Source organism: Zea mays, chromosome 3 (assembly GCF_902167145.1).
Source record: "Zea mays cultivar B73 chromosome 3, Zm-B73-REFERENCE-NAM-5.0, whole genome shotgun sequence".
Classification (NCBI taxonomy): domain Eukaryota; kingdom Viridiplantae; phylum Streptophyta; class Magnoliopsida; order Poales; family Poaceae; genus Zea; species Zea mays.
Window position 1 is genome coordinate 33,930,115 of NC_050098.1, and position 17,446 is coordinate 33,947,560.

The window sequence follows — 17,446 nt, forward strand, 5'->3', positions numbered from 1 at the left end:
CCAAGCGGATACGTCGAAGAGGGTTGAGTTGGTCAGCCACCTGCCCTGAAATGTACTTTAAAATGTATAGATTATGACATGCCAGTTGCCACTGATCGGCGCCACCAATTTATTTTATATTTCCTCCATTATTTTTATTAAATTTTTTATTTATCACGCTATAGTTAAAAAATAATTTAACAGAAGATAAATATTCAAAAAAACGGACGTAGTATTTTTGTTTTCAGAATCTAATAGTTATATAATTAATCTTGAATCCATATTTACTAGATCTGGATGTCGAACCAGCTCTCGGCTCAACTCAAATGGCTAAGGCTGTCTCCAGCAACGTCCCCTAAATTTCGTCCCCTAAAGGAATATTCCCTGTACTTTACAGAACACTCTAAAAGATTCTGTCCCCTATATATTCTGTGTCTCCAGCAACGTCCCCTAAATTCGGTCCCCTAAAGCTACAGTGTTAACAGAATTCCTTTTTCCATTTCTTTTTTTGTTTTCTTTGATTTGTACCCATTTCATGAAATTGTAAGGATGATAAAAAAATGTATTCAATATTTTTACAAATAATAATATAAAAAATGGTTCATTCATACTTTCGGATTGTAACAAAAAAAAACATTCCATTATTTCATTTCTGTAATTGTTGTTCAAAAACGTGTCACAGTATTTAAATTGTACGGAAAATTTGTTTATAAAATGTCATGCTTCCACCGTAAGGCACGACACTTATTGAAGAAGCCATGGACTAGCTTCGGCTGCACGACAAGAGTATGCCTTCTCTCCGAAGCCTATCCCTTCTATAAATACTCACAACCTCAACACATAACTCACACTTCGCATACACTGCTCTACAACAATGAACCCGTTCATAGATTCCAATATTTTTGTTCGCATGGCGCAAGACATGGAAGATGAAGACCATGACCTCGAGGTTGCGACGTACCAACATCGTAGGCGTCGTGCACTTAACGAGCGTCGGTATGCTGGTTCCATTCCCGGGCGTGTTCGCATCCATCGTGACCATATCAGCGGTGATGCAAGAATCCGAGCCGACTACTTTTGCGCGCAACCGGTGTACACGGAAGCACAATTTCGGAGGAGGTATGTTTTTTGTTACGCACATCTATTGACGTCCATAGTACGTACTTCACACTTGTACTGAAATATAGGTTTATCCAATATAGGTTTCGCATGCGTCGTCATGTGTTCGAGCGGCTCGTTCTTGCGGTGCAACAAGTGGATCCCTACTTCGTTCAACGTCCAAACTGTGCCGGTGAGCTTGGTCTATCTGCCCTTCAGAAAGTTGTTGCTGCCGTACGTATACTTGCATATGGTGTTCCTGCGGATGCCGTTGACGAATACGTACGCATTGGTGAATCTACGGCACATGAGGCTTTGAAACACTTTTGCACCGCCATCCAAACCGCTTTTGGGGGGTACTATCTCAGGAAACCAACTCCTGCTGATATCGCTAGGCTTCTCCAAGTTGGAGAGGCACGCGGCTTCCCCGGTATGCTAGGTAGTGTCGATTGCATGCATTGGGAGTGGCGTAACTGCCCAACTGCATGGAAGGGGATGTTTACTGGTCGGGGTAAACACCCTACAATGATCCTCGAAGCTGTTGCCTCATATGACCTATGGATTTGGCATGCATACTTTGGCATGCCTGGTAGCTGTAACGACATCAATGTTCTTCAACGTTCTAACCTGTTTGATTCGCATCTTACCGGTGATAGTCCACCAGTTACTTTCTCTGTCAATGGACACACGTACGACATGGGATATTACCTAGCAGATGGTATTTATCCGGACTGGCCAGCGTTTGTGAAGACAATCCGTCACCCGTATGATGTCAGGACACAACACTTTGCCACTATTCAAGAGTCCGCTAGAAAAGACATTGAAAGAACATTTGGAGTACTACAGAAGCGATGGGCCATAGTTCGTGGTCCTGCATATGGTTGGTCTCCACAACACATTGGAGATATAATGAAAACTTGCATCATCTTGCACAACATGATCGTAGAAGATGAAGGTCCTTCGTCTTTGAACACAAGCTTCGACAACATCGGAGTTTTGGCCGACACTTCTCATGGTTCCATGTCCGAGCGCAATGAGTTCATAAACAATAGGTACGACCAACTACATGATGCAGTTAAATATAATCAGTTGCAGGTTGATCTAATCCACCACCACTGGGCGCGGCTTGGATCGGGAGCTACTTAAGTATGTAGTTTATGTTAGAACCATCAATAAAATGTCGTAGTGTCATGTGTAATGTCGTATGTTCTGTTTGTCTGAACCTAGTATGCAGTAATGTCGTTGGTTATGTTTGTCCCAAGCTATTTTGTGTAATGGTGGTTTGCAAGTACTGCAATATGATGAAGCTAGTCTACTATTATTATGCATCAACATTATTGTACAACCCCTACAATGCACAAGTGCAGAAACATAAACTTGTTCTTCATTCTCAGAAAACTGAAAAGTGCAGAAACATAGACTTGTTCTCCAAACCATGACACAACAGGAAAATGTCAAGTGCACAAGTGCTGTAAATAAACTTGTTTTCGAAAACAACTAACAATACTTCCTCAACCAGTACAATGTCTTCATGAACATTCACTTGCTTGACGACGAGCTCCCAGTCACCCTTGCCAGAATCTCCTGTTGTTTCGCCTCATAGTATTGTCGAAGGAGGGGGTTACATTTTGTCAAATCCATGCTCAATATCAGTACCTCCTGTTCCGTCTCCTCCTTCACCTTTTGTCGTTCCATCTTCATCTTCTCTAGATTAAGCTTCTTCCTCTCCAATATGAGTTTCTGCCTCTCCTGTTTCTTCATGAACTCCAACTTCTTCTCCTCAGTTGAAGCTACTGATTTGTACACAGATAACCGTTCCAAAGAAAGCTCACCCATCCGTGTTAGGTACTCGGAATCTGTGGATGAAGTGTTCTCTGATCTTTGCTTCTTTGCCTTTTCCTTGGCTGAATCACGACCAAGCGGTCTCTTCGAAGTAAAACTTGATGGAGCTGAGTCTTCACCACCATCTAAGTCAATAGTATTGGATTGGGTTCCAATAGGGTTCGGTGGAGGATTCTGGTTACCCATGTGCTGGTCCATCCATTTTGGTTGATCCTTCAATATGGACCAACAATGTAAGAAATGGAAGGGCTTCTTTTCAACAGCAGCAAACCGAGTAGCCGCAAGAGATGTCTGCAAAACATATAATGCATTTACTCAACCGCTGGGATGTAGTAAAGTACATTGATGAAGAACATATGCATAATACAACATACACTTACCTTATCTGCATCAGTCATGCCACTTGGGTTTTGTCGAAGCACAGCCATCATGTATCTAGCAAATGTAGAACATTGAGTTTTGATACTGTCCCACCTGCTCATGAGAGATTTTGTAGACCTCTCTGGCATTGATCCTCTGCGAGAGTTGTATGCCTCTGTAATCCGATTCCAAAATCCTTGACGCTTCTGACCAGTGTTCACAATGGGATCACAACTCACAGCCAACCAAGCTTGACAAACCCTCATATCCTCTTCAGACGTGAAATTTGCTAGCTTTGTGCGTTGAGGAGCCTTCTTCACAGGAGGTGGTGCTGGTGATCCCTGGGCTGGTATCTCAGGCGTAGGAGCAAATGCAGTGTTCTGAAACTGAGTGCCATCATCCTCGGAGAGGTAACTTCCATATTGTGCCATAACTTGGTTCCAGTCGGTACCCATGCTGTACAATGAAGGTACTCGCACAGAAATAGAACATATTAAACTAAATAAGTCTAGAACATTTCAGGCAACCATATGAAATGAATACAAAGCATGACACTGTTATCAGTCTCATGCACAACAAAGTCAGTATTGGCGAGGACTACATATATTGCAAAGTTCATAACATTAAGCATTACCAAAGATAGGTATGGACAAACATAACCAGCATTTGAAGTAAAGCAGGTTCTTGTGGCACACATCAGTTGTGTTCACATACAAAAGACTAGTACGACATACTTAAACCTAGCACATACACCTAATCTAGTAGGGATAGGTGTCGTCGGTGGAGTAGTCACGGCCGTCGTCGTAGCCGACGATATCGTCATTGTTTAACTCTGAATCATAATCAATCAGAAGCTCATCCTCTGTTTGTGATGATTCAACAATTGGTGTAGGGGTCATGTGCTCCATCTCCCAGTCTTTTTCCAGTGCAAGCTGATCAAGGTCGTTGGCGAGGTCCTCGATCTGAACTAATGCACGATTCATTTCATTCAAGACTGGTCCGCTAACTGGTTGGAAGGCACCGTGGACGACATCGACGATGTCGGCACAACGCTCCTCCACTACTCTGATTAAATGAGCGAGTGCTCTTCGGAGCTTTGCGTTCTCCGAATCCATGGTCTACATAAAAGATATGGTTCTGTTAATATCTGTAGGTCAAAATTTTATGTAAACCGTGGCCTAGTTCATAATTTATAATGGTAGAGAGTGTATACAAATGGATTGTGAATAGCAGTCGATATGTTTTTGTCAATACACACCGCATTCAAATGTTGTGACTGTAAAAATCAATAATCAAGACACAACCTAGTGCTGATCATTCTGTGTGTCGAAACCCTAAACCTAGTGTGTCCAAACCTGTCGCCAAGTATTTGTGAATACACATCGATTCGCACAACAACAAGTATTTGTAGCACATTCAATTTTTGTCACTGTCAATAGCAATAATCAAAACTATACCAACTGCTCAATGAACCCTACAAGCATGGAATGTGTGTTGGCGTAACCATAAACCCTAGATCTGGACGAGTTCTACAAAATCAACTACTTGAATCATACAAACGACAATGGATCTGCAATGTATACCTTTTTCTCTTCGGATGTGGAGCACCGGAGCTAGTGGAAGACGATGAAGATGGCGGCGACGAGATGCGCTTGCGTTTCTGCGCACCTTCCTTCGTCGGCTGAGTGGATCTTCTGAGCTTCTTCGCGATGGCGGTTCGACGGCGACGAACACCGACGGTTGCACCGGACCCTTGGATCTCTGTCTCCTCGCGGGCCACCTCCTTGCCTCCAACCACCGAGAGCGGTCCGCCGCCGGACCCGCTCGAGCACGGCCGCTTGGAGCCCAGCTTGCCCGGCTCCGCCGACGAGCCGCGCCGCGAGGCCCCCTCGCCGAGATCAATCGAAGTCGCCAGCGACGGGACTACAGCGCGCTCGGATTTTTCACCCCCGCGCGAGGCCGACGACTCGCCCGGATAGCGCACGTCTCCAAGTCTCCACATCTAGGGTGCGTGCGGCGTCCTCTAAAATTTAGAGTGCCATTTAGAGGACCTTGCTGGGCGCCTAGAGGAGCCTTCTGAACTCTAAATTTAGAGTACAGAACGTTTTACAGTGCGTTGTTGGAGCTAGCCTAACATTTGAGTGGCCAACAACCGTGTAGTGCTGGCAAATGTTGGCCACCAGACCGTACAGTTCTGTAGGAAGAATGTTCATTCATTTCTGCTAATACGTGGAAGCAACTGAAATGTTTATTCAAACACAAATGCAAGTGTCATGTTACATGATGGAATTATTAAACCGTAATAAAAGCGGATTCGGGATCGCTAATGCTAATAATCCCAATGTTCCAATGCCTAGTCTTCCAATGTCCCATTGCAGGCCCATTCAGTTCCCGCGCATCACGGGGCAACCGCCTGAGCCATCAGGGGCAGGGGCACTCAAGAAGCCGGCGAGGAAGTTGCCGCGCTCGTAGAAGTACTCTGACTTGTCCACCTTCATGTCTTCGTCAACCTAGCACAGTATTATTATCATAGTGACATCATGCCTGGTTGGTACGTAGTAGTGACTAGCTTAGTGAGAAAGATGAAGCAGCGAAGCAGAGACATACATGGAAGATGCAGACGCCGAAGAGCTCGACCCGCTGGCCGTGCGGCGGGTGGCCCTTGAAGGGCCCCTCCATGTAGCCCCAGTGGCGGAACTTGAAGGCGATCCTGGGCGGGCCGCTGTAGACGTCGAGCACCTCGATGGCGAAGCCCCGCGGGAAGGCCGTGGTGAAGGTGGCCATGGCGGACTCCACGGTCTCGCTGTCCGGGTCGTAGATGCGGTGCTCCGGGGGCAGCTTGGTGCGCAGGAAGTTGTTGTAGCCGCCGATGGCCATCACCTCGGCCCGGGTCAGAGCGCTCATCCCTGCGCATCGTATCGGCGCGTGTCACGGACACGGTCCATGTCGTCAATGGTAATAATAAGCCATGGCGAGCAGAGAGGTTCAGACGGGACCGTTGGTGCTGGCAGAGTATTTCTCCGAGTTGACGGTCTTCTGGTCCTCGGGCCGCGCCTTGTGCACCAGCTCCATCTCCCAGCTCTTGAGCAGCCGCTGCACCTTCTCCTCCAGCGAGCCCTCGGGCCACACCTGTACCTCTCTCCAAGAGAAGCGACCATGAATATAATCCATGGAAGAGAGAAGAGAGGTGAGAGTGAGACGCGGATGGATCGGACGACTGTGTACCTGAGTCCTCTCTTCCTCGAAGAGCTTGTTGACCACGTCGTAGTTGGGCGGGGCGCCGTACCTCCACACGGTGTCCCTCTCGCCCTCGCCGTGGATGAAGGAGCGGTACTTGTCTTCTCCCACCTCGGCGCCCGCCATTACAGCCTCCTCGCGTCTTGCCTCGGCACTCGGCAGGTCGTCGAGGGACACCGGTCTTGGCCGCCTGCCGCCTGCTAGTATTTGGGACTAGGAGCAAATGGAGTAGGACGGCTGTCAAATCTGCCTCTCTTGTATACCCTACATTATTATTTGCGAGATCATCAGATGGCGATGGCGATGTCCAGGTCCTGTTTCTATTATAGGCCCTCTTTAGAACACAGGAATATAAAAACAGAACAATAAACAAAACATATAATTAGAATTGGCTATAAATTGTAACCTACATGAATTGAGAACGCACGGAAATTTCTTACCTAGCCTTTGGATGCTAGCTATGTAGGATTTTGAATAGAGAAACAAGAGTCATAGTACGTACCGTTTCCAAGAGGTTGGATTTCTTGTGTTTTTCCTCCAAAACTTATATGCAGTCCATAGAAAATTTCGATGGAATTGATATGATTGAATCCTGTGTTCCAAAAATTCATGTAGAAAATTTTTAAGTAGAAAAATAACCATTTAAAAATCTTTCATATTTTCTTTGTTTGAAAGTAAGTCTTACTATCACTACTAGATACAACTGCTTGGCAAAGTCTAAAAAACTTTTGGTAAAGTACGAATTTCGGCAAAAGATGTCTTGATAAACTGTATATTGATAATTTTTTTTGTCGAGTATTTTTTATTGAATATTCAATAAAATCTTTGTAGAGTGTCATCTGGTGTTAAAAAAATCGCCATCACGATATCAAATAACGGTGACGGTCGTCTATGCTGCCAAAAGATATACTAGTACTACAGGACCCCGTACTTCAGTGGCATTTTCGAAGCGTGCGGGCACGAGGAGCTACGAATACGATAGCTACGCCGCCTACGCACCACACTCTATCAGGTCTGGATGGAGAGGCATGTGTGTGATGCGGTCATCAGTGACGGCATGAGCTGCGATAAACAAAGGTAAATGACACATTTTTTTTAGTAACTGCGAATCTGCAACTAGCTTTGCTTCTAGGTTTAGAGCAAGTTTAATAATAGAGTTTATTGTTGGTTCTAACTCTTTACCATGTCATTTATAGATAATAATAAATACATTCATATAATAAAGCTGACTTTAAAGTTTGCTCTTATATAAATTTCTTGTCAATTGCATAAGAGCTAACTCTCTCTATTTTTTGATGTCTCTCTTTCACCTAAACAAAAATATCATATAAATAGGCTTATAGTCTTTTATTGTACTTATAGGGTCGAGCCGGTAACACATCACAAGCTGGCCACGTGTTTCACCAAACTTGGGCTGACGGCTGACATTATCGAACTACGTAAATCACCTCGTAGCAGCCCTCGTGCGTGAATGCTGTACAGATGGCAGTAGAAGGCGCACGGAAACGAGGAAGAAATAAACTCGCAACGGCTACAATATTTGTGCTCCAGGTTTAATTTATTTTTCCTTAGAAAGAAACTGAAGTACCTTTTGCACCTACAGTAAAATTCATTTATTACTAACAAACAAAGTGCTACAGAATTGCAACAAGAGGGAGATAAGGCTATTCTCAACTGAGGTTTCACGTCCGTGTTTCCAAGAACGCGACATCAGGTTGGAGGATGAATGAAACATCATATTTCAACGGAGAGTTTTATTTTACTATTTCTTAATCTAACCGGTGCAATTAAATGCTAGTAAGTCTCATGATCTAGTGTGACGTGTGTATTTGTAGCCAAACAATAGTACATTTTCTTGAGATAAATGTGCGGCCATATATAAATAAAAATGGACACTTTCATTTCAGTTCATATAGGCCACTCAAATAAATTTGAACGCAAACTCAGAAAATGAACGCCTCCAAAAAGAACTGGACGCAAATCTTGTTTATATGAAAGCCATCGACGATCTCACAAAATGAACATCTCCAAATCTGAAATAACAGGAAATGGACAATCAGAAGAGAACGTGCCTTGGTTCTTTATATAAAGATAATATGTACCATGAGTTCGTAAATACTTTTTAATGATGCCCATATTTTTGCCAAATATGCTCAACCAAGTCCTTCTTCAATTTTATATGATTTTATATGAGTTGTACGATCTTGAATATCTGTTTGATTCTCTAGCACTCTTTCAAATGGAATGGATTCACCAAAGGAGATTCTCTTAAATATCCTCTTTCTTTTAATCTTGCACCATCATGTTGTGTAGTATTGCAAGCTAGCTAGTATAATGTTCTCAAGCTGTTTTTTATCATGTAGACGAGCTAGTCGCTTCAAAATACACCATCGACGTCGTAGGGCACCAAATACTCGTTCAATATCCTTTCTTTCGCCTTCTTGATGATTAGCAAATTCCTGATCTTTGTCATTCATAGGCATGGATATTGACTTAGCAAAAAATAGCCCATTCCGAATATATTCCATCACACCTGGAACCTGGAAGACGAATAAGAGATCTAGGCACGAGGGAAGAGTGCACACGTGGATTTCGCGAGGGGAGAGCGTGTGTGGGAGGTGCACAGGACCCCCATGAAACGATGGCAGTCACAATGGGCATTTCACATGATTTCATATGTTTTGGAAACGAGTTAGCAGAGTATCGTGGGGACGAAACTGGTTGATTCTCTTCCCTCATTTAATGAGTGACATGTCATCAAAAAAGTTGACGTGTCATGGTAATTAATGCCATGAAACTCCCCCATGAAACCCTCACTATGAATATCCTAAGAGAGAAGGGACGAAACGAAAAAAAACGTTAAAATAAAGTAACCCTGAGCTTAGACATTAAGGCCTCTAACGTAATAGTTAAAGTTTCCGAGTACACCTGTAGGCTCTAGGTTCAATCCTGAAAGGGAATTAGCCTTACACCTATTTCCTAAATGATTTTGGTGGTTGAATTGTCCAACACAAATAATTGGACTAACTAGTTTGCTCTAGTCTATAAGTTATACAGGTGCCAAAGGTTCACACTTAGCCAATAAAAAGACAAAAAATGGGTTCAACAAAAAGAGTAAGGGATAACCGAAGGCAGACCTGGTCTGGCGCACCGGACTGTCCGGTGTGCCACCAGACAGTGTCCGGTGCACCAGGGAACTCCAAGCCAAACTTCGCACCTTCGGGAATGTTCAGAGACGCTTCACTATAATTCACCGGACATGCCGGTGCACACCGGACAGTGTCCGGTGCTCCAGAGGACAGCGACTCTAAACTCGCCAGCTTCGGATTTCCGCTCTGCTATAATTCACCGGACATGTCCGGTGCACACCGGACAGTCCGGTGGGCCAGTGGAGCAACGGCTACTTCGCGCCAACGGTCGTCTGCAACACATTAAATGCGCGCCAGCGAGCGCAGAGGAGCAGAGCACGAGCGGGTGGCACACCGGACAGTCTACAGGACTTGTTCGGTGCACCACCGGACAGCTAGGCGGGGCCCACTCGTCAGGACTCCAACGGTCGGAACCCAACGGCCTGGTGACGTGGCTGGCGCACCGGACAGTGTCCGGTGGCGCACCGGACTGTCCGGTGCGCCATGCGACTGCAGCCTCCACCAAACGACTAGTTTGGTGGTTGGGGTTATAAATACCCCCAACCCCACATTCAAGTCATCCAAGTTTTCAACCTTCCAACCACTTATAAGAGCTAGGCATTCAATACAAGACACACCCAAGTGATCAAATCCTCTCCCAATTCCACAAAAGCTTTAGTGTTAAGTGAGAGTGATTTGTTGTGTTCTTTTGAGCTCTTGCGCTTGGATCGCTTTCTTCTTTCTCATTCTTTCTTGTGATCAATACTCAATTGTAACCAAGGCAAGAGACACCAATTGTGTGGTGGTCCTTGCGGGGAAGTTTTGTTCCCGGTTGATTTGAGAAGAGAAAGCTCACTCGGTCCGAGGGACCGTTTGAGAGAGGGAAGGGGTTGAAAAAGACCCGGCCTTTGTGGCCTCCTCAACGGGGAGTAGGTTTGTGAGAACCGAACCTCGGTAAAACAAATCATTGTGTCTCACTTCTTTATTCGCTTGCGATTTGTTTTGCACCCTCTCTCGCGGACTTGATTATATTTCTAACGCTAACCCGGCTTGTAGTTGTGATTAACTTTGTAAATTTTAGTTTCACCCTATTCACTCCCCTCTAGGCGACTTTCAATTGGTATCAGAACCCGGTGCTTCATTAGAGCCTAACCGCTCGAAGTGATGTCGGGAGATCACGTCAAGAAGGAGATGGAGACCGGCGAAAAGCCCACTACAAGCCACGAGAAGGCTTCATCGGAAGAGTCCCGCAAAAAGGGGAAAGGGAAGGAGAAGAAAGCCTCTTCTCACAAGTCGCATCGGAGTGGCGACAAGAAAAAGAAGATGAGGAAGGTGGTCTACTACGAGACCGATACTTCATCACCTTCCACCTCCGGCTCCGACGCTCCATCCATTACTTCTAAGCGCCATGAGCGCAAGAAGTTTAGTAAGATCCCCTTACGCTATCCTCGCACTCCTAGACATACACCTTTACTTTCCGTCCCATTAGGCAAACCACCAACATTTGATGGTGAAGATTATGCTAGGTGGAGTGATTTAATGCGATTTCATCTAACCTCACTCCACAAAAGTATATGGGATGTTGTTGAGTTTGGTGTACAGGTACCATCCGTAGGGGATGAGGATTACGATGAGGACGAGGGTGGCCCAAATCGAGCACTTCAACTCACAAGCCACAACCATACTCCTCGCCTCTCTAAGTAGAGAGGAGTATAACAAGGTGCAAGGGTTAAAGAGCGCCAAGGAAGTATGGGACGTGCTCAAGACCGCGCACGAAGGAGATGAGCTAACCAAGATCACCAAGCGGGAAACGATTGAGGGGGAGCTCGGTCGCTTGCAGCTTCGCAAAGGGGAAGAGCCACAAGACATGTACAACCGGCTCAAAACCTTGGTGAACCAAGTGCGCAACCTCGAGAGAAAAAAGTGGGATGACCACGAGATGGTTAAGGTTATTCTTAGATCTCTTATTTTCCTTAACCCTACTCAAGTTCAATTAATTCGTGGTAATCCTAGATATACACTAATGACTCCCGAGGAAGTAATCGGGAATTTTGTGAGCTTTGAGTATATGATCAAGGGCTCAAAGAAAATCAATGAGCTAGATGATCCCTCCACATCCGAGGCACAATCGGTTGCGTTCAAGGCAACGGAGGAGAAGAAGGAGGAGTCTACATCAAGTAGACAACCAATCGATGCCTCAAAGCTCGACAATGAGGAAATGACGCTCGCCATCAAGAGCTTCCGCCAAATCCTCAAGCAAAGGAGGGGGAAAGATTACAAGCCCCGCTCCAAGAAGGTTTGCTACAAGTGTGGTAAGCCCGGTCACTTTATAGCAAAATGTCCTATTTCTAGTGACAGTGACAGGGGCGACGACAAGAAGGGGAGAAGAAGAAATACTACAAGAAGAAGGGTGGCGACGCCCATGTATGTCGCGAGTGGGACTGGGACGAGAGCTCCTCCGACTCCTCCTCCGACGAAGACGCCGCCAACATCGCCATCAACAAAGGCCTTCTCTTCCCCAACGTCGGCCACAAGTGCCTCATGGCCAAGGACGGCAAAAAGAAGAAGGTTAAATCTAAATCCTCCACTAGATATGAGTCCTCTAGTGATGATAATGCTAGTGATGAAGAAGATAATTTACGTACCCTTTTTGCCAACCTAAACATGCAATAAAAGGAAAAGCTAAATGAATTGATTAGTGCTATTCATGAGAAGGATGATCTCTTGGACTCTCAAGAGGACTTCCTTATTAAATAAAACAAAAAGCATGTTAAGGTTAAAAATGCTTACGCTCTAGAAGTTGAAAAATGTGAAAAATTATCTAGTGAGCTAAGCACTTGCCATGAAACCATTGACAACCTTAGAAATGAAAATGCTAGTTTAAGTGCTAAGGTTGATTCAAATGTTTGTAATATTTCAATTCCCAATCTTAGAAATGATAATGATGATTTACTTGCTAAGATTGAAGAGTTAAACGTTTCTCTTGCTAGCCTTAGGATTGAGAATGAAAAATTACTTGCTAAGGCTAAAGAATTAGATGTTTGCAATGCTTCTATTTCCGACCTTAGAACTAAAAATGATATATTGCATGCTAAGGTTATAGAATTAAAATCTTGCAAACCCTCTACATCTACCGTCGAACATACTTCTATTTGTACTAGATGTAGAGATGTTGATATTGATGCTATTCATGATCATATGATATTAATTAAGCAACAAAATGATCATATAGCAAAATTAGATACTAAAATTGCCGAGCATGAACTTGAAAACGAAAAATTTAAATTTGCTCGTAGTATGCTTTATAGTGGGAGACGCCCGGGCATTAAGGATGGCATTGGCTTCCAAAAGGGGGACAATATCAAACTTAATGCCCCTCTTAAGAAATTGTCTAATTTTGTTAAGGGCAAGACTCTCATGCCTCAGGATAACGAGGGTTACATTTTATACCCTGCCGGTTATCCCGAGAGCAAAATTAGGAGAATTCATTCTAGGAAGTCTCACTCTGGCCCTAACCATGCATTTATGTATAAGGGTGAGACATCTAGTTCTAGGCAACCAATCCGTGCTAAGTTGCCTAAGAAGAAAACTCCTAGTGCATCAAATGATCATGACATCTCATTTAAAACTTTTGATGCATCATATGTTTTAACTAACAAATCCGGCAAAGTAGTTGCCAAGTATATTGGGGGCAAGCACAAGGGGTCAAAGACTTGTGTTTGGGTACCCAAAGTTCTTGTGTCTAATGCCAAAGGACCCAAAACCATTTGGGTACCTAAAGTCAAGAACTAAACTTGTTTTGTAGGTTTATGCATCCGGGGGCTCAAGTTGGATCATCGATAGCGGGTGCACAAACCACATGACAGGGGAGAAGAAGATGTTCTCCTCCTACGAGAAAAACCAAGATCCCCAAAGAGCGATAACATTCGGGGATGGAAACCAAGGTTTGGTCAAAGGATTGGGTAAAATTGCTATATCACCTGACCATTCCATTTCCAATGTTTTTCTTGTAGATTCTTTAGATTACAATTTGCTTTTCGTTTCTCAATTATGTCAAATGGGCTACAACTGTCTTTTTACTGATGTAGGTGTCACTGTCTTTAGAAGAAGTGATGATTCAATAGCATTTAAGGGAGTGTTAGAGGGTCAGCTATACTGGGTAGATTTTGATAGAGCTGAACTCGACACTTGCTTAATTGCTAAGACTAACATGGGTTGGCTCTGGCACCGCCGACTAGCCCATGTTGGGATGAAGAATCTTCATAAGCTTCTAAAGGGAGAGCACATTTTAGGATTAACAAATATTCATTTTAAGAAAGACAAGATTTGTAGCGCATGCCAAGCAGAGAAGCAAGTTGGCACTCATCATCCACACAAGAACATCATGACGACCGACAGGCCGCTTGAGCTACTCCACATGGATTTATTCGGCCCGATTGCTTACATAAGCATCGGCGGGAGTAAGTACTGTCTAGTTATTGTGGATGATTATTCTCGCTTCACTTGGGTATTCTTTTTGCAGGAAAAATCTCACACCCAAGAGACTTTAAAAGGATTCTTGAGACGGTCTCAAAATGAGTTCGGCTTAAGGATTAAGAAAATTAGAAGCGACAACGGGACGAAGTTCAAGAACTCTCAAATTGAAGGCTTCCTTGAGGAGGAGGGCATCAAGCATGAGTTCTCTTCTCCCTACACCCCACAACAAAATGGTGTAGTGGAGAGGAAGAATAGAACTCTATTGGATATGGCAAGAACCATGCTTGATGAGTACAAGACTTCGGATCGGTTTTGGGCCGAGGCGGTCAACACCGCCTGCTACGCCATCAACCGGTTGTATCTACACCGAATCCTCAAGAAGACATCATATGAACTCCTAACCGGTAAAAAGCCCAACATTTCATATTTAGAGTTTTTGGTGGGAAATGCTTTATACTTGTTAAAAGAGGTAGAAAATCTAAATTTGCTCCTAAGACTGTAGAAGGCTTTTTACTAGGGTATGATTCAAACACAAGGGCATATAGAGTATTTAACAAGTCCTCTGGACAAGTTGAAGTTTCTTGTGACGTTGTGTTTGATGAGACTAACGGCTCTCAAGTAGAGCAAGTTGATCTTGATGAGATAGGTGATGAAGAGGCTCCGTGCATCGCGCTAAGGAACATGTCCATTGGGGATGTGTGTCCTAAGGAATCCGAAGAGCCTCCAAATGCATAAGATCAACCTTCCTCCTCCACGCAAGCATCTCCACCAACTCAAATTGAGGATGAGGCTCAAGTTGATGAAGTAGAAGATCAAAGAGATGAGCCACCTCAAGATGACGACAACAGTCAAGGGGGAGATGCAAATGATCAAGACAAGGAGGATGAAGAAGCAAGGCCGCCACACCCAAGAGTCCACCAAGCAATCCAACGAGATCACCCCGTCGACACCATCCTCGGCGACATTCATAAGGGGGTAACCACTAGATCTCGTGTTGCACATTTTTGTGAACATTACTCTTTTGTTTCCTCTATTGAGCCGCACAGGGTAGAGGAAGCACTTCAAGATTCGGATTAGGTGGTGGCAATGCAAGAGGAGCTCAACAACTTCACTAGGAATGAGGTATGGCATTTGGTTCCACGTCCTAATCAAAATGTTGTAGGAACCAAATGGGTCTTCCGCAACAAGTAAGACGAGCATGGTGTGGTGACAAGGAACAAAGCCCGACTTGTGGCCAAGGGATACTCCCAAGTCGAAGGTTTGGATTTTGGTGAAACCTATGCACCCGTAGCTAGGCTTGAGTCAATTCGTATATTATTAGCCTATGCTACTTACCATGGCTTCAAGCTTTACCAAATGGACGTGAAGAGTGCCTTCCTCAATGGACCAATCAAGGAAGAGGTCTATGTTGAGCAACCTCCCGGCTTTGAAGATAGTGAGTACCCTAACCATGTTTATAAACTCTCTAAGGCGCTTTATGGGCTCAAGCAAGCCCCAAGAGCATGGTATGAATGCCTTAGAGATTTTCTTATCACTAATGGATTCAAAGTCGGAAAGGACGATCCTACACTCTTTACAAAAACGCTTGAAAATGATTTGTTTGTATGCCAAATTTATGTTGATGATATTATATTTGGGTCCACTAACGAATCTACATGTGAAGAGTTTAGTAGGATCATGACACAAAAGTTCGAGATGTCCATGATGGGGGAGTTGAAGTATTTCTTAGGATTTCAAGTGAAGCAACTCCAAGAGGGCACCTTTATTAGCCAAACGAAGTACACTCAAGATATTCTAAGCAAGTTTGGGATGAAGGATGCCAAATCCATCAAGACACCCATGGGAACCAATGGGCATCTCGACCTCGACACGGAAGGTAAGTCCGTGGATCAAAAGGTATACCGGTCGATGATAGGTTCTTTACTCTATTTATGTGCATCTCGACCGGATATTATGCTTTCCGTATGCATGTGTGCAAGATTCCAAGCCGACCCTAAGGAAGCTCACCTTACGGCCGTAAAACGAATCTTGAGATATTTAGTTTATACTCCTAAGTTTGGGCTTTGGTATCCTAGGGGATCCACTTTTGATTTAATTGGTTAATCGGATGCCGATTGGGCAGGGTGTAAAATTAATAGAAAGAGCACATCGGGGACTTGCCAGTTCTTGGGAAGATCCTTGGTGTCTTGGGCTTCAAAGAAGCAAAATTCCGTAGCTCTTTCTATCACCGAAGCCGAGTACATTGCCACAGGCCATTGTTGCGCGCAACTACTTTGGATGAGGCAAACCCTTAGGGACTATGGTTACAAATTAACCAAAGTTCCTCTTCTATGTGATAATGAGAGTGCAATCCGCATGGCGGATAATCCCGTTGAGCATAGCCGCACTAAACACATAGCCATTCGGTATCATTTTCTAAGGGATCACCAACAAAAGGGAGATATCGAAATTGCTTATATTAACACTAAAGATCAATTAGCCGATATCTTTACCAAGCCACTAGATGAACAAACTTTTAACAAACTCTTATTCATTTACCTTTAACTTGAAAATGCTTCTCAAATCTTGAAAATGCTTCTCAAAATCTTATTCATTTACCTTTAACTATATTGCAAAAGGACTTTGAAAAGGATTTACAAAAGAATTTGCAAAAACAAAACATGTGGTGCAAGCGTGGTCCAAAATGTTAAAGAAAGAAACAATCCATGCATATCATATAAGTATTTATATTGCCTCAATTCCAAGCAACCTTTGCACTTACATTATACAAACTAGTTCAATTATGCACTTCTATATTTGCTTTGGTTTGTGTTGGCATCAATCACCAAAAAGGGAGAGATTGAAAGGGAATTAGGCTTACACCTATTTCCTAAATGATTTTGGTGGTTGAATTGCCCAACACAAATAATTGGACTAACTAGTTTGCTCTAGTCTATAAGTTATACAGGTGCCAAAGGTTCACACTTAGCCAATAAAAAGACAAAGAAATGGGTTCAACAAAAAGAGTAAGGGATAACCGAAGGCAGACCTGGTCTGGCGCACCAGACTGTCCGGTGTGCCACCGGACAGTGTCCGGTGCACCAGGGAACTCCAAGCCAAACTTCGCACCTTCGGGAATGTTCAGAGACGCTTCGCTATAATTCACCGGACATGTCCGGTGCTCCAGAGGACAGCGACTCTGAACTCGCCAGCTTCGGATTTCCGCTCTGCTATAATTCACCGGACATGTCCGGTGCACACCGGACTGTCCGGTGAGCCAGCGGAGCAACGACTACTTCGCGCCAACGGTCATCTGCAATGCATTAAATGCGCGCCAGCGAGCGCAG

General features: G+C 44.2%; 2 protein-coding genes across 2 annotated transcripts; both read right to left on the minus strand.

Moving 5' to 3' along the window:
* Positions 1–2,379: 2,379 nt before the first annotated feature.
* LOC103651865 (glutathione S-transferase T3-like) lies at positions 2,380–3,729 on the minus strand. The gene is made up of 2 exons (XM_008677549.2): positions 3,300–3,729; positions 2,380–3,210 (listed from the first exon to the last, which is right to left on the minus strand). The coding sequence occupies exons 1-2, from the start codon at positions 3,708–3,710 to the stop codon at positions 2,617–2,619; spliced, it is 1,005 nt and encodes a 334-aa protein (XP_008675771.2). The 5' UTR covers positions 3,711–3,729; the 3' UTR covers positions 2,380–2,616.
* A 1,780-nt stretch (positions 3,730–5,509) lies between these two features.
* Positions 5,510–6,799, minus strand: LOC100284129 (uncharacterized). Its single transcript, NM_001371977.1, has 4 exons — positions 6,505–6,799; positions 6,276–6,408; positions 5,887–6,185; positions 5,510–5,789 (listed from the first exon to the last, which is right to left on the minus strand). Exons 1-4 carry the CDS (start codon positions 6,640–6,642, stop codon positions 5,664–5,666), a joined length of 696 nt encoding a protein of 231 aa, NP_001358906.1. The 5' UTR covers positions 6,643–6,799; the 3' UTR covers positions 5,510–5,663.
* Positions 6,800–17,446: the final 10,647 nt, after the last annotated feature.